Genomic DNA, 17,224 nt, shown 5'->3' on the forward strand with positions numbered 1-17,224 from the left:
GAGAATTTTAGGCCAAAATGTGGATTTTATAGCAGTTAACAATAAAGTTGGGGAGAGATGCCTGGCTGGCTCAGTGGAGCATGCAATTCTTGATCTGAGGGTCATGGAGTTCACCCCCTATGCTGGGCATGGAGCTACTTAAAAAAAAAAAAAAAAAAAAAAAAGGAAAAAGGACCAAAAAGGAGGGAAGGAATCACCTTTTTAAGCACCTTCATGGCAAATATTTTCCCAGTATTTGCTCCTGTTACTTTTCGTACTTGAAAAACCTGGATAAAAAATAAAAAAGTGTTTGTTACTAAAAGCTAAACTAGGTTAGTCACACTCCCTTAATTCCTATTTATAGGAAACAGATACAACAGTTTATATTCTTACAAAAACTAGTAACACAAAGACTGTGCAAAAATGATAAGCTGAAAGAGCAGACTATTAAAGCTTTAATAATGAAATCTGAGAAACATGGGACTGTTCTATTTGGTCTGCTGACATCTGGTGGCAAAGTCGGTCAGTGATCATCTAATAATGAGTAATCTATATAACTTCATACACAAAATCCAAGTTTGCTTGGAAAAAGCTATAATCAGGGTTCCCAGAGGCAGAATACCAAAAGTAAAAATTATAAAATATTTTATAAATTTCTTCTAGGAATGCCACTGTTCTTGCTTCACATAAAACTTTAATAATAGTTGACAGGAATTACTGTTTACCTATTCCTTAAAATGGCTAACTATATAAAACTTTATCATGCAATAGCTAAAACAATGTGAGACTCAAAGTGCATGTGTTCCACATTCAAGATGATTAGAACAAATCAGAATGTGTCCTTAAGCCTAAGAAGAAACTACAAATGTCATGCAATGAAAAAATTAACACTACACAGTAGCATAAATAGTTCTTAAACTTAACTACTAAAATGTTATCCAAATTCTACCTTTTGATAAAGAATAGCTAGGTATAAATATTCCTGGGCAGCACACATAAAGATAAGGTCATAAGTTAGAAAGACGTGGGCAAAATATGAAGCTAACCAGTTATCCTCCTTTTTCTTCTCCCTTCTTATATTCTTCAGCTTCCCTAACTCTAAAGCTCCAAATATTGCAAGTCAAAGAAAACCAATTCAGATTTAGATCTCAGTAACAGCAATATGCCATGCCCATTAAAAGTAAGGAGTGGTTTGTTTTTTAAGAGAATACCTATAGAGGATACCCTTTAACCAAAAGAAGGAAGGATTCCTCTAATAACAGACTTTGACTGGCAACGTTGTCTATTTATTTATTCAACAAATATTGACTGAGTGCCTATTATGTGTCAGTCTTTTATATTTATGTTGGGAGGAAGAGAACTTCTGTACATCTTCCAAATAATATCAGGTTAAGCGATCATATCCTTTGCTGATAGCTAGCAAAGACTGAAGAGGACTGCTAAACAAGTATATATAGGGCGGGGGGTTATGGGGGTAGGGAACAAAAAAATGAAACAAGATGGGACCAGGGAGGGAGACAAACCATAAGAGATTCTTAATCTCACGAAACAAACTGAGGGTTGCTGGGGGTGGGGGTAGGGATAGGGTGGCTGGGTTATGGACATTGGGGAGGGTATGTGCTATGGTGAGTGCTGTGAAATGTGTAAGCCTGATGATTCACAGACCTGTACCCCTAGGGCAAACAATACATTATATGTTAATAAAAATTAAAAAAAAAATTAACCTATCCCCCACCAAAAATTAACCTACCCAAGACAGACAACAGCTCTTATTTCAAAAATACTTCCTACCTTTCCATAGCCCCCTTTACCAAGTACCCGAAGTAGCTCAAAACATTCTGGTCTGATTTTTTCTGGCCCTCTGTTCACACTAGTTTCCGAAATTTCAAATTTCTCACAATGTTCCATGCCACTGAGAAGAAAATTAAAACCAAAAGTAAATTCTCAAAAAGTTAAATTACCTTCAGTTTACTATAATTTAATCCAAATAAGTAAAAAGGAAAAGGTACATAACAACAAATTTACTATCTGGACTTTAAATAAACTAATGATTCAATGACAAGGTAAGTCAAGATTAGGATGACTTGATAATTGCTTATCTGCTTATTTACAGAATATGCTACTTATTTTTTGAAACATCAAGCACCCCCAAACTAAGATAAATTAGAACAAGTTTATTGAGCAAGTTGACAAAGGAAAAAAGTCTTCGGGCTATTCATATTTAGTTCATTCAAAATGTCTATGAGACTAGGTATAATCCAACTTCATTTAGCAACTTCAGAAAATCTGGGAACTTTGTAAAAGTACCCAATTAGTTCAAGTCTTTATGCTACAAAAATTCTTGCTAATAGAATGTATCCATGCACCTTTCCACATCTACTATTAGCTTGCTTTAAAGACTCCAAAAGTGGCATTTAAGTGGCAATTTGTCCCTTCAATGCTTTTTATATGAGAGATCTTGGTCTACCCCCAACCCATGGTTTTTACTTAAGTTTGGGGTATAGAGCAGATTAATCACCATTTTCACTTAACAGAGTTTGCCCAAGATGGCTTGAGATCTCTGTATGAATGACATATTACAAGCAAAACAAAAAACATTTGACTTTGAAGGCATTTCTAAAAATTTTATTTTTAAGTAAGAAAGTTGACTCTATTAACCTGGTAAAAATTTCTAACCCATTCAGACTCATATTCAGTCTAGTGTTAATCAGGATGAATATCTTTCTCTTAAAATCTATATATGATCTCAAAACCTGGATATATTACTATATTAGAGCTAAACTCAATAAACCAAGTTTACATATATGACTAGATAATTAAGAACAGATTACTGGAATCACATGATGGCTACAAACTAGAACTTATAAAACCTACTTGTTAAGAAAGACAGCACAATGAAATCTTTTCATATAAACTTACAGTTCATATGGTCCAACTCCCCCATGGTCCATGCTTTCATTTAACTGACCCTGAAAAATACGTTAAAGTTGTAAAAATAAATAATCTCATAAACATAAAATCAAAATATGTAATGCTTCACCCTACTACTAAAAGAGAAATGAATGAAATAAACCAGCTTAAAAATTCTCTATACTTTAATAACAGGCAAATGTCATGATGAACAAAATAAGGTACACAGTACCACAGGGATTTCACTTTTAGTTTTCTATGACAGTTACGCTACTGATGCTACCCAATAATGATCTACAAAAAAAACTGGATGATAGCTCCTTTAAGAATTACATTTATTCAAAAGATAAATTTTGTGTATTGTGAAACTAAAGACACCATATTTTAAGTATGAATTACTAAATCAAATTATTTACATAAAGTGCTATTCTGATATGATTCTGATACACAAGACTAACATAACATGTAACTACAACCTAACTAAGCCTATAGTAACCACAACTAGTCCAAGACACTGTACTGTATGATGTGGCTGATCAAAGCAAAATAATTAAGCATCACCCTCAAATTGTCAAGAGTCACACTGGCCGAACATTTATTCTGACCACAGTATAGATCTAAATAAAAGACATTCCAAGTTCATGGATCTGACAACTTAATACTGTTTAAGATGGTTATACTAACCAAACTGGTATATAGGTTCAACACAATCTTATCAAAATCCCAGGTTTCTTTCTTACAGAAATTGACAAGCTGACCATAAAATTCATACAGAAATGCAAGGGACCCAAAATAGCTAGAACAATCTTGAAAAAAGGAGAACAAAGTTGGAGAACTGACTTTCCTTATTTTAAAATGTATTTACAACAAAGCAACACCAACGAAGGCAATGAGATACTGGGATAAGGACAGACATACAGATGAATGAAATAGAAATGAGTCCAGAAATAAACCCTTACATTATGGTTAACTAATTTTTGACAACGATGCCAAGAAAATTCAATGGGAAAGAGACAGTCTTTCAATAAATGGTGCTGGAACATTTGGATATCCACATGCAAAAAAATTACTTCAGTTCCCTACTTCACACCATATTCCACCACACTAAAAAATTAACTTAAAATTCATCACAGGCCTGGGGTGCCTGGCTAGCACAGCTGGTTGGATGTCAGACTCTTGGTTTCTGCTCTGATAGTTATCTCAAGGTCGTGGGATTGAGCCCTACATCAGGCTCCACACTTAGCATGGAGTCTGCTTGGGATTCTCTCTCCCTCTCCCTCTGTACCTTCCCATTGCATGTACATACTCTCTCTCAAATAAATAAGTAAACCTTAAAAAAAAATTGATCATAGGCCTAAATATAAGAGCTAAAACTACAAAACTCCTACAAGAAACCTAGAGTAATTCTTCATGATCTTGGGATAGGCAATGATTTCTTAAGACACATCACCAAGGTGCGCCTGAGTGGCTCAGTCAATTAAGCATCTGCCTTTGCTTAGTCATGATCCCAGGGTCCTGGGACAGAGCTCCACGTCAGGCTCCCTGCTCTGCAAGGAGTCTGCTTGTCTCTCTGTCCCTGCCCCCACTTGTGCGTGTGTGTGTGTGTGTGTGTGTGTGTGTGTGTGCACGCGTGCATGCTCTCTCTCTCGGTCACTGTCTGTCTCTCTCTCAAATAAATAAATAAAATCTTTAAAAACGACATATCACCAAAAGCACAAATGATTCAAGAAAAAAAAAAAACCAATAAACTGGACTTATTCAAAATGTAAAACTTTTGCACTTCAAAAGTTAAGAAAGTGAAAAGAAAACCCACAGAGTAAGAATATATAAAGAACTTCTACAACTCAAAAATTTAAAAATAACCCAATTTTTAAAAAGTATGTTAGAATCTGAACAGGTATTTCTCCAAACAAGATACACAAATGGTCAATAAGCACCTGAAAAAATGTTCAACATCATCAGCCATTACAGAAATGCAAATGCAAATCAAAATCACACTGAGATAACCCTTCATATCCACCAGGATGGCTATAATTAAAAAGACAGAAAAGTAAGTTGGGCAAGAAGCAGAGAAATTAGAACACTAGTAAACTACTGTCAGGAATATAAAATGGTACAACCTCTTTAATAGTTCGGCAGTTTCTTGAAAAATTATACATAGAATTAACATACAACCCTTCAAATCTACTCATAGGTATCTACCCAAGAAAAATAAAAATATATGTTCCATAAAGAGTTGGGTACAAATGTTCTTAGCAGCATTATTCACAAGTCAAAAACTGGAACAACTGCAATGAGTATCAACTGGTGAACTCATAAATAAAATGTGGTTGACATATACAATGGAATACAACTTGGTTCTATGTACATACTACGACATAGCTGATCTTCAAAAACGTCATGTTAAGTGAAAGAAGCCAGACACAAAGTCCACATACTGAATGATTCAATTTATATGGAATGTCCAGAAAAAGCAAATTTACAGAGATGGAAAGTAGACCACTGGTTACCTAGGGACAGAGGTGGCTATAGTGACTCTAAATGGGCCCAGTTTCTTTAAAGGCGATAAAAATGTTTTAAAACTAAATTGCAGTGGTGGTTGTACAACTCTATAAATATACTAAAAGTCACAGAATTGCCAAAAAAAAACTTGGCAGCAGAAATTCAGTTATGAATATTATAAAATATAGCTTTAAAATAAGTATTCTTGAATACAGTCTGGTTATGAGTCTTTCAATTTATACAAAAGGATATCCCTTAATTGGGCTCTCAATAATGATGTTTTTTTAAATGCTGAATCACTAAATTGTATACCTAAAACTAATATTACACTGTAGGCTGACTAACTGGAATCTAAGTACTTTTTAAAAACGGTAAGTTTTTAAGTTTTTAATGAACATTTTAGAATAATCTATAAAATGTTTAGTTGAACATATCTTCCTTCAAAGGTACCAGTACACATTCAAGCTACACAAAGAAAACTGATAGTATTCTTAAACAAGGGATGCTTAACTGTCCCCCCAAAACTATAAATCTTCAGCCAAAATTTACTCATGGTGTGAACAAGTCAGGATGAAGGCTAATACTAGGCATGTATGTTTCAATGTTAGACTGAGCTAAATGGATGGGGCAATACCAAGGGGAAAAAAATTCTTGCAGTTTCAACTTGATACAGTTTCTTTTGGGTGGGTAGGAGTAGTTATGGTTAAAGGTTTTTTTGGTCTCCAGTGCTTCACATATAATAGCTTCACTTTAAAGACAAAAGACTAACTTCTCTCAAATGTGATAAAAGTAGTAATACATAATTGTTTTTACTTTAATGTTAGTTTTACTTAATTTTAAATTAAAGACCACAGGGTAGTTAACATAAACCATGACTTTGAAGACACCTAGAAAGATACGGCCTGCGGCTATAGTTCATTTCCGAAGCCAGCCAGGCCTGTATTACCACCTCCATCTGTGTTTATAACTTCCTCCCGTTACCTTCTGGAGCAGAAAAGATTTGAGGCACAATGCTTTTCTGTGGCCCACGTGACCTTTAGAAAAGTCTCACACCTGAAGCATCAGGCTAACATTATATAATACCTAGACAACTCTTTCATAGGAAACTTTTCAGTTAGATTTTTTTTTCCTCCGCTTTAAGCTTTATGACTTTTTATGACTTAATGCTTTTCTTCATGTGCTACTATGATTGACAACATGAATCCTGCTCACCTAAGGAACTATCCAAGGTATGTTTCAAACCACCCACCAAACTATTTCCCAAGTTTTAAGTTAAAATTGTATATAAATTCAACTTAATATGCCTAAAATCCCAATCAAAGAGAGAACATTTCATAAAAATGTAAATAAGTTGTTACACAATGGGTGAAATAGCCTTAATCCAGATATCCATTATACGGTTTATCCACTTGCCTGCTTGTCATAGACATTTCATTATAAAATAAGATTCAGTAAATCAATGAATTGGGAGAAAAGGAGTAAACCCTGCTCAAAATCTTGAGCTACTTAAAACTGCTTTATAATGCCTATTATAATGCAGGATAACTACTGATGTTTTTCTATAATTTTTCATAACAGTGAATATTTGCTTTAGCACTATATTTTTCAAAGCACTAAAAAATTTTAAACTTTTTGCTCAATAAAAATCTGATATCCCAATCTGAAACTCATGCAGTAAGCTTCTGTGACTACTTCAAATTTTGCATTAGTAGAGTAAAAATTAAGGATTAGTACTGTTTTTGTGTCTCTATAGAAAACAGAAGTTTACAACATCTTCAAAATCTAATGAAAATCTCTAGAGGAAAACTTTCCCTTAAAGGTTTCAACTCGCTCTCCCCAAATTATACCATCACCGGTGAAAAACAAACAAAAAAGATCCAAACCTACCCATCCAGCCCCCTCCCAAAAAACACTCTTACCCATTGCTTTTTAATATAGTCTTTTGAGGTATTCAATCAGGGTCTTTTCTTAGTTAAGAGACATTCAGCTTTATCCATAAATGCTTTCATTTACTGTCCTCATGAGGACATCCTTTACTCACTGAAGAATTAACTATGCTGTATAAACATATATATTAGCTAATATAAATTTAGTCAGTATAACATATCTAAAAAGGCATATATCTCTAACTAGGACCAATAATTAAAAAAAAAAACCCTACAGTTTCAAAAATGCAGCACCTCTGGTATAACTGCATTTATCAAGTCTCTAGGCAAAAACGAGGGTAAACTTGAACGTTTGGTTTTTTGACAATGAGTAAGACTGACAAGCTGTATTTCCATGAACAAGCTAACTGCTTAATATGCCAGAATATTTTAAGAGGGCAGTATTTTACATACTTTAACTCACATAATCCTCATCTTACAGAGAAGAAAAAAGTGTCAGATTAAGCAATTTATTCTAAGTCATACAGTCAGGGGCACCTGGGTGGCTCAGTCAGTTAAGCACCTGCCTTTAGCTCAGGTCATGATTCCAGAGTCCTGGGATAGAGCCCCATATTGGGCTCCCTGCTTGGCGGGGAGCCTGCTTCTCCCTCTCCCTCTGCCTGGTGCTCTGCCTGCTTGTGCTGTCTCTCTCTCAAATAAGTAAAATCTTAAAAAAAAAAAAAAAAGTCACACAGTCAGTGACAATGCCTAGAGGGATTTGAATTAACTTTTAACCCACCACAAAGAGGTACAGAATGAACAAGACAAGTAAATGCAATGAAGAAGCTGTGCAATGAAGCCTGCAGGCTGAATGGAATCAGAAGACACTACTAGTTAACTACTAGTTATCTATGTAGTCTTGAGCAATCACCTCTCTGGTTTATGCCTCGGTTTCCCTGCTATACAATGATGAAGTGGGGCTTCTCTGAGACCAATGTTTTAAAAGCTTGTGTACTAAATGCTGCATATTCACAACTACCCAGATTTTCCAAGATTCTAAACTTTTCTTGTTTTTCAGAATTTTTATATTTTGTTTTAGAGAAACCTGGATGTCACTGCATTTCCTCAAGTGGCCAACCCAATCCCATTCTCAACTCTTTTCATTTGTCTACCTTGAGGAATCTCTTGGAAAAACACATTCAAAAGAAATATTTTCAACTCCAAAAGCATTGCTAAGTAAGATATATTCTACTGAAGGCTCTTCCTCAAAATCCTCTTTACCTTTGCTTTTTCTCCAAAGTTCCCCTCCCCAGGGTAGTGGTCATATTTCTTTCTCTTTCATATTTCTACCAATTTCTCTGGCCTCCACTTCCACACTCTCTCAAAACCTGTTTGCTCGTACCCAACAAAATGAATGTACAGGAGCAGGCCAAAACACATCTCAAGGAGATCCCATTTCATAACAGAAAGCTTAATACAGTGTTTTACTTTCAACTGCTTTAACATCTCCTGAATTACCCAGTTTTCTCCCTTGCCCCACTCCAAAGCCGCTGCCATATGGAGCCAATATAATTAATGAGAGTATGCAATACATAGTGAAAGTAATTCCATATCTGTTTCAAATTGTATGTAGTGTATCAGGTATTAAGAGGCTACCTGGAATTCTGCAGGCAAACATACTAAAAAGTATACAACTCAATACCCACCTTACAAACTGTGATTTTTATTTAGACTCATTTCATTATGAAAAGACAATATTATTTCAGCCCACTTAGTTTCTTACAATGTTCAAAGCTCTTTTTTTTACAGCATCTCAATCTTTTGGCAACAAGCAGGGAACAACTTACTTTCCAGGAGAGGAAAATCAGGTGAGGAAAAGGGAAGTTTCTTACATAGAGCAAATATCTGACACCAGTCCTTAACTCATATGCTCACCTAGACAGTGGGATTTAAAATCTAAATTATCATGAGGTTACCACGGGTGATCATTTGCCCAGAATCAGTGACTTAGTATGACAACAGTATTTTTGAACTTCAAGTGCAATTTGTGATTTTTCAATAACTTTATCTTGAAAAAAGAATGGTATTCCATAAAGAATAACAAACTATTAAGACAGCAAAGGTAAAACCAAGCTATGCATTAGGAAAAAAACAATTCTAAATTTAGTACCCTAAATTACAGCAAGGAAAGCCCTCACACCACCATTCACAAGTCTCAGTACAAGCAATTTATTTTTGGCAAGCCAAATCACAGCTGTCAACGCTGGTTTTTTTCCACCCCCAAATTACACAAAGTATTTTGAAAAAAATGTAGACATCTTCAACTAGGGGAAAACTTACAAATGCCGTGTGCCATTATAAATGCTTTAAGAAAAAAAAAAGTCACACGGAAGAGGGTGTTTAAAAAAAAAAAAAAAAGCAAACAAACAAACCCTGGAAGATGCAGCAGAGCCCCCTTGCTCCCGAAATAAAACTCCTGGTGGCTGTAACAGCAGCGGCAGCGCTACTCCCGACAGAAGTTTTCAGCTGTCACTTCTAACAGCTGAGCGCTTCCTAGGAGAGAAGCGACAGGCCGAGAAGAGAGGTGGTTGTGGGAGGTCTTAAGATTTAATACTTGAAAACTTACACTCGAAGGGAAACCCTTCCGCACTTCACCTGCACTTAAGGGACACCCAGAAAGCGCAGTCCCCCTCCCCCCAACACGCGCTTACACCACTCGCGCCCCGCCACACTCAAGTTCAACAGCTCGAGGAATCGACCACGCGCCCTTTCTCGTTCCCTCCACAAATAGACTGCTCCGGGCTGCGCTGATCTGGGGCTACAGGCGCGACCTGCACCTGCGAGCCCCGAAGCGGCCTCACACCTAGGGCCAGGTCCGCCCCACCCGCTCCCCTACCTCGGACCGCGCGGCGCCTACACTCCTCCTGGAGACTACTCGCGTCCCCCCTTCCCCGGGTCTCCGAGCTCTCCGACGCGCCGGGCTTCCAGGGCCCGCGCCGCCGCCCTGGCCCTGTCACCTCGGGCCCCCCGGGACCCCGGGCCTCACCCCCTCCTCCAGCTCATCCTCAGAGCCCGCGTCTTCTGGCTGGTCCAGGTCTATGTCAAATACTCCTGCCATGTCCTCAGCTTCCCTGTCTCGGAAGTCCGGCGCTGGGTAAAAGCCGTCCCGCCTCCGTCGTCGCCTCATGGGCCCGGACCCGCCGCAGCCACCGCCGCTGCTGCCGCCATCACCGGCTGCTTGGGCTCAGTGCGTCTGCGCCTAGGCCCTAGACTGGCTCCTCAAGTTCAGCGCTAGAGCATGCGTACAAGGTTGTGTGAAGCCGAACAGTGGGCAATGAACATGCGTAGAGCTATCGCCTGGAGCCAGGTACTGGCAGAAACATGCGCAGAACCCCGACCGAAGCCGCTTGAGGTAGCTAGATCATGCGCATTGTCGGCTAAAGCTTTTGATGGACAATGAGCATGCGTACCTAGTCTGAAGTTGATAAATTGAAATTGAACATGCGTAATTAACCTTTCTGAATAGGAAAAAAAAACAACCAACAAAACTCTTAGTTTGTGAACATGCGCATTCGTCCTCCGTAGTTTTTTTTTAATTGACAGTGAGCATGCGCATGATGAGGGGGTTGGCCCTCTGAAGTTTGAACAGGACAGAAACGGCTGGTTCTGGGTCTATCAGTGAGTGGGGTTTATGGGGAGCTCCTGGGGCTAGTGGAGAAAGGGAGAAACTTGGTTTTGCTGTTCTATTTCAGTGGCTTTGTGAAAGTCACATAACCTTTCAGAGTCTCAGTTTCCTTATCTATTAAATGAGAATACCTAGTTTGCCGGGTTATTGGAAAATTGTAAGTACAGTCTGGCTCGAAAGCCACTAGCCACTGTTCTTTCCAGTGCTGCAAAGACCTGGTGTGAGGTCTTTACCAAAAATCCTCTTTTCATTGTTAAAAATAGTGAAAGCTCGGTCTCCTATTTCATCTAGTCCTCCGTTTCCAAGCTTTGTCTTCTTTGCTCTCTACCTGACCTAAACGCACATATTTCTTGTGTTACTGTAGTTACCAGGCCAGAGGGTGATTGGTAGAGAGAGAAAGTCATTAGTTAGAAGAGAGAAAATTAAAGTTAATTAAGTGTACAATTGTTGAGCTAACTTCTGTGTGAAGTGTAGTTGAAGTTGAACTAGGAATTCCTTCAACTAGCATTCATTTTGTTTTGTTTTGTTTTAAATGCATGCTTGGGGACACAGTGACTACAAATCAGATTTCAGTAACTATTGAGCTGTCTTTGAATGCATTTGGGTACAGTAAATTCCAAATCCCAAAACCATGTAGAGAAAGAAAACAACTTCCTTGAATGATTAGTTCCTTAGACAACCTAACTATTTCATCTATAACACCATATGTATGGCATTTTTAAGTTATATTTTTATCAATATACATATGATATTTTATTTGTTCCTTGGTTATTAGTACTGTAGTGGTTCTCAAAGCCTGTATTTTTCTATTACAGGTTGCTCACTTTTTTGAGGGAATAAGCCTAGTTTGCCTCTCAGCATGTCAGTAGTAACAGTGCAACTTGGTCAGTGTGGTAATCAGATTGGTTTTGAAGTATTTGATGCTCTATATACTGACTCACACTGTCCCCAGGGACTCTGCTCTAAAAGAGAGAATGAGGCATATCAAGCATCTTGCAAAGAAAGATTCTTCAGTGAGGAGGAAAATGGAGGTATGTGTGATGCATCTTATTCCTCTCCCTTACTCTGACATCTCTTCAAGGCCACGTCCTCTGCATGGTGTCTGAACCCCAACTCTTCCCATTTTTCTAGGGAATGACTTTGCTCATAGCCCTTTGTTTCTGTGTTAACAACCTTTCCCTCTCTAGTGGCAACTTCCCTTCAGCACATGAGCATGCCCAGATCTCATCAACCTACCAAACAACATATGACTAACTTCTTTTCTTTTTTCTCTTGTTTTGTTTTGATTTGTTCTGTTTGGTTTTTTAAAGTCTTATTCCCTGGGGCACCTGGTTGGCTCAGTGGGTTAAGTGTCTGCCTTTGACTCAGATCATGATCCCAGAGTCCTGGGATGGAGCCCTGCATCGGGCTCCCAGGTTAACAGGGAACTTGCTTCTCCCTCCTCTCTGCCTGCCACTCCCCCTGCTGGTGCGCTCTCTCTCTCTCTGTGTCAAATAAATAAAATCTTTAAGAAAAAAATTTTATTCCATTTTGGGTATATGCACTGTGGGGTGGTACATGGTGCAAGGATTTGGAATAAGCTTTGCAATTTTATTTAAAGTAAACTCTACCCCCATCTTGGGGCTCGAACTCACAACCCCAAGATCAAGAGTTACATGCTCTACCAACTGAGCCCACCAGGCACCCCAAGCTTTTCTTTTCCTTCTTATCCCTTTACCTTCTCATCTAAGATTCTCAAAGGAGAATCCTCTTTACCCAACTACAGTCCTGCTTTAGCCCTACACCACCACTGAAGTCCTCAAAGAAAAGTTCCTAGGGGACTAGGGGGATGGGGTAACTGGGTGATGAACATTAAGGAGGGCATGTGGTGTAATGAGCACTGGGTATTATATAAGACTGATGAATCACAGACCTATACCTCTGAAACCAATAGTACATTATATGTTAATTTTTTTAAAAAAAGTTCCTAGTGGGGAACCTGGTGGCTCAGTTGGTTAAGTGTCCAACTCTTGATTTCAGCTCAGGTCATGATCTCAGGATTATGAGATCAGGCCCTGCATTGGGCTCCATGCTGGGTGTGGAGCAAGTTTAATATTCTCTCTCTCCCTCTGCCTTTCCCCACCTCTCTTTAAAAAAAAAGTTCCTAGTAATCTCCTAATTACTAGATTGTTGTGATTGTTTCTCTTTTCTCAATTCATTCCTGGATTTTATAACATTAACTATAAAACTTCCTCCTTGAGGGGTACCTGGGTGGCTCAGTGAGTTAAGCCTCTGCCTTCAGCTCAGGTCATGATCTCAGGGTCTTGGGATTGAGCCCTGAATCCAGGCTCTCTGCTCAGCAGGGAGACTGCTTCTCCCTCCCTCTCTGCCTACTTGTGATCTCTCTCTCTCTGTCAAATAAATAAATTAAATATTTAAAAAAGAAACAACAAAAACTCCCTCCTTGAAACTCCTCCTTAGTCTCTGAACTTGTCTTCTCCACTGGTTGCATCTCAGGCTATCTCTCCTCACTGGTATAATCCTCTCTGGTATAGTTCTCTCTGGCTAATTTCAGTTACTCTTGTAATTTGCCACTTCTTTGACACTAGTGATTCTCAAATCTGCAGCCTCTCTTCCAAGCTGCAGACTGATTAGTGGACATCTCCACCTGCATCCTCATGTGTACCTCAAACGCAACATCTCCATACCTTAGGGCATTCATTATTTTTTCATTTAGAACTTGGGCTCTTTCTGCCCACATACCATCAAACATAATGATCTGCTTACTTTACCTCCTACATATCTCCTCTCCCCTTTCTATCTTCACTGCCATTGGCTTAGTTCTGGCTCTTGTCCTCTCTCACCTAGATTATTTCAAGACATTCCTTCTAGTTCCCTGCCTTAACTCTTGTGTCTGTCGTATCTCTCTTCCTTACTGCTGTATTTAACAAGTCATCTGATGGGGCACCTGGCTGGCTCAGTTGGTAGAGCTTGTGACTTTTGATAACAGCGTTGTGAATTCAAGCCCCACACTGGGTGTAGAGGTTACTTAAAAACTAAATTAGAGGTTACTTAAAAACTAAATTAGAGGCTCAGTCATTTAGCATCTGCCTTCAGCTCAGGTCATGATCCCAGGGTCCTGGGATGGAGCCCCACATCAAGCTCCCTGCTTGGTGGGAAGCCTATTTCTCTCTCCCCCACTTCCCCCTGCTGGTGTGTCCTCTCTCACCGTCTCTCTCTCTGTCAAATAAATGAATAAAATCTTTTAAAATTTAATTAATTAATTAATTAATTAAAGGGATGCTTGGGTAACTCAGTTGTTAAGCGTCTGCCTTTGGCATTGGGTCATGATCCCAGGGTCCTGGGATTGAGTTCTGCATCAGGCTCTTTGCTCACTGTGGAACCTGCTTCTCCCTCTGCCTGCTCTGCCTGGTGCTCCCCCTCTTGTGCTCTTGCTTTCTCTCTCTCTCTCTCTCTCTGACAAATAAATAAATAAAATCTTTAAAAAATTAATTAAAAATAAGATTAAAAGTCATATGACAATTCCTCAGTTGCTTGAACATTTGTAGTTTCACAGTATTTTAAAGATAAATTTTTAAGCTTTTTAGCACTGCATACCAGGACTTCCAAGATTTGAGCCCTGCCTGCTTTGCATCCCCATTCATCAGTCCCTGTACTCCCTCCTTCTCTGTCTTCTGTTTCAACAATCCTGAGCCGCTTTCTGTGCCCATGCTATTTTATACATCTGAATGTGCTACTCTGTTAATGTGGATTCATTGTGGGTCATATCACATCACACTGAGATTAAGTTTTATCACTTCCACCAGTCCTTCTAGGGCTAGACTGATGTTGTCTTCATCTCTGTGTTCCCAGCACCATACATGGGACATTGTAAGCTCTTAACAGATGTTTGTAGACCTGACCCAGTGATCATTTTAGCCTACACTGATCCATTCTACTTCGTAGAATGCTAGGCATTATGAACCATCTGCATATACCTGCTACTGCCCACCTTAATCTCTCTCTCTTTTTTTTAAGGTTTATTTATTTGACAGAGAGAGAAATCACGAGTAGGCAGAGGGGCAGGCAGAGAGAGAGGGGGAAGCAGGCTCCCTGCTGAGCAGAGAGCCTAATGCGGGGCTTGATCCCAGGACCCTGAGATCATGACCTGAGCTGAAGGCAGAGGCTGAAGGCAGAGCTTAAGGCCCCTTAAGGCCCCTGCCCACCTTAATTTCTAAGCAGTGTGACAGATCTTTCTATCCTTAATCTTTGGATTTTTTTTTTTTTTTTGGACCTAGAAATTTGTGCTCTGAAATAACCCGAATAAGACATATGAAATATTTTTCTTTTGGTCTTTTTCCTCTCTCTAGTTCCAAGTGCCCGGGCCATACTTGTCGATATGGAACCTAAAGTTACCAATCAGACACTATCAAAGGCTGCCCAGTCTGGCCGATGGAAATATGGTCAGCATTCGTGCTTCTGTCAAAAACAAGGTTCTGGAAACAACTGGGCATATGGGTAAGAGTAATTCCTCATGATTTTTGGTTTAGATACAGCTACCCTGTTAGCATAGTTACTGCTGCACAGTTGATATACCAAGCACATAATCCTGAAATTGCTATTTTAAAATTTAGAGTGTGACTTCACCCAGAAGAAACTTTTCATTCTATCTCATGGGTATCTCTGCTTCTGGTCCAGGTAATGATAAAACCAAAGCTCTCTTCCTACAGGGTTTTCTACCTCTTCACTGTCATCCCGCCAACTAGCATATTATCAAAACAATATCTTTATCTGGCAGGTATTCCAGCTAATGGGGAACACAACAAGGCAGTAGTATGTCTTGGGGTTCTTTGGAAAATTCCGATGCATGGGTCTTACTTCCAGAAATTCTGATTTAATTGATTTTTATTTTTTTATTTTTTTTAAGATTTTATTTATTTTTTTGACAGAGAGAGATCACAAGCAGGCAGAGAGAGAGAGAGAGAGAGAGAGGAGGAAGCAGGCTCCCCGCCGAGCAGAGAGCCTGATGTGGGACTCGATCCCAGAACTCTGAGATCATGACCTGAGCTGAAGGCAGAGGCTTAACCCACTGAGCCACCCAGGCGCCCTGATTTAATTGATTTATGATGAAGTCCGGATGTTGGAATTTTTTTAAAGCTGTCCTCTGTGATTCTAATGTGCAGCAAAGTTTGAGAACTACTGCTTTAGGAGTATTATTATAAATATTGAATATTATTTTGTACCATAAACTTGCAGAAGTACCTGGTAACTGAAGTCTTCAGCTATAGGAATGGCCAACAAAAGAGAATTGTACCCAGTAAATTCACTGTCCCTGCAGGGTTATTCATCTGTTCAATATATTTAACATTTAAATTTTATCAATCAGGGCACCTATACCTTTCATAAGAGCTAGTTCACATCCATGTGTTTAAAAAAGCTTCTGTATTGTATATATTCCTCTCTGCATTGCCTCTTTCTGAGTAAATTGAAAGGTGTTTGTATTTTTTTCTTTGTGTTGCATAGTTACTCTGTTCATGGACCCAGGCATGAAGAATCTATAATGAACCTAATCCAGAAGGAAGTGGAGAAATGTGACTCTTTGAGTGGTTTTTTCATCATAATGAGTATGGCTGGGGGCACAGGATCAGGGCTAGGAGCCTTTGTTACACAGAATTTACAAGATCAGTACTCAAACTCTTTGAAAATGAATCACATTATATGGCCTTATGAAACTGGTGAGGTATGAAGATTTTGAAAAATTTTATATTTTGGGGGCATCTGTCTGACTTAGTTGGAAAAGCATGTGACTCTTGATCTTAGGGTTGTGAGTTTGAGCCCCACATGGGGTATAGAGATTACTTAAGTGAAACTTACCAAAAAAAGAAAAAGAAAATTTTGTATTTTGTATTCTTTGCAGTGAGATAAATATAGGTAAAATATTGCTCTCACCCTTTCTTTGGAAATACCAAGTTACCACATCAGGAGTCATTCATTATATTATATAGTACTTTTGTGAGCAATTCATTTAACTTTGCTTAAACTTTTCCAAACAAGTGAGGTGTCCTTGTTTTTAAAAACTCCAAAGGAGGGGCGCCTGGGTGGCTCAGTTGGTTAAGCGACCACTTTCGGCTCAGGTCATGATCCTGGAGTCCTGGGATGGAGCCCCACTTCAGGCTCCCTGCTGAGCAGGGAGTCTGTTTCTCCCTCTGACCTTCCCCCTGTCATGCTCCCTCTCACTCATTCTCCCTCTCTGAAAGAAAGAAAGAAAGAAAGAAAGAAAGAAAGAAAGAAAGAAAGAAAGAAA

At 38.9% G+C, this 17,224-nt stretch overlaps 2 protein-coding genes across 8 annotated transcripts in view; one reads left to right on the forward strand and one right to left on the reverse strand.

The window, feature by feature from the left end:
* LOC111151757 (ribosomal protein S6 kinase B1) overlaps positions 1–10,482 on the reverse strand; it is a 41,446-nt gene extending 30,964 nt beyond the window's left edge. For 2 of the 4 annotated variants that reach the window (XM_022509934.1, XM_022509931.1), the window contains exons 1-4: positions 10,303–10,482; positions 2,899–2,948; positions 1,771–1,891; positions 198–266 (exon numbers count right to left, since the gene is read on the reverse strand). In XM_022509934.1, the coding sequence (XP_022365642.1) occupies positions 198–266; positions 1,771–1,891; positions 2,899–2,948; positions 10,303–10,443 (381 nt within the window). In that variant the 5' untranslated portion in view covers positions 10,444–10,482. Of the gene's footprint in view, positions 1–197; positions 267–1,770; positions 1,892–2,898; positions 2,949–9,688; positions 10,113–10,302 lie in introns of those variants that run through there. The other 2 variants (XM_022509933.1, XM_022509932.1) reach the window with 2 other exon arrangements.
* Positions 10,483–10,841: 359 nt separating this feature from the next.
* Positions 10,842–17,224, forward strand: part of LOC111151564 (tubulin delta 1) — a 25,554-nt gene continuing 19,171 nt past the window's right edge. For 3 of the 4 annotated variants that reach the window (XM_022509635.1, XM_022509634.1, XM_022509636.1), the window contains exons 1-3: positions 11,801–11,972; positions 15,291–15,438; positions 16,444–16,660. In XM_022509635.1, coding sequence (XP_022365343.1) covers positions 11,801–11,972; positions 15,291–15,438; positions 16,444–16,660 — 537 coding nt within the window. Of the gene's footprint in view, positions 10,935–11,756; positions 11,973–15,290; positions 15,439–16,443; positions 16,661–17,224 lie in introns of those variants that run through there. The other variant, XM_022509633.1, reaches the window with a different exon arrangement.

This window comes from Enhydra lutris, unplaced genomic scaffold (genome assembly GCF_002288905.1).
Source record: "Enhydra lutris kenyoni isolate GAN:26980312 unplaced genomic scaffold, ASM228890v2 scaffoldscaffold26, whole genome shotgun sequence".
Lineage (NCBI taxonomy): Eukaryota > Metazoa > Chordata > Mammalia > Carnivora > Mustelidae > Enhydra > Enhydra lutris.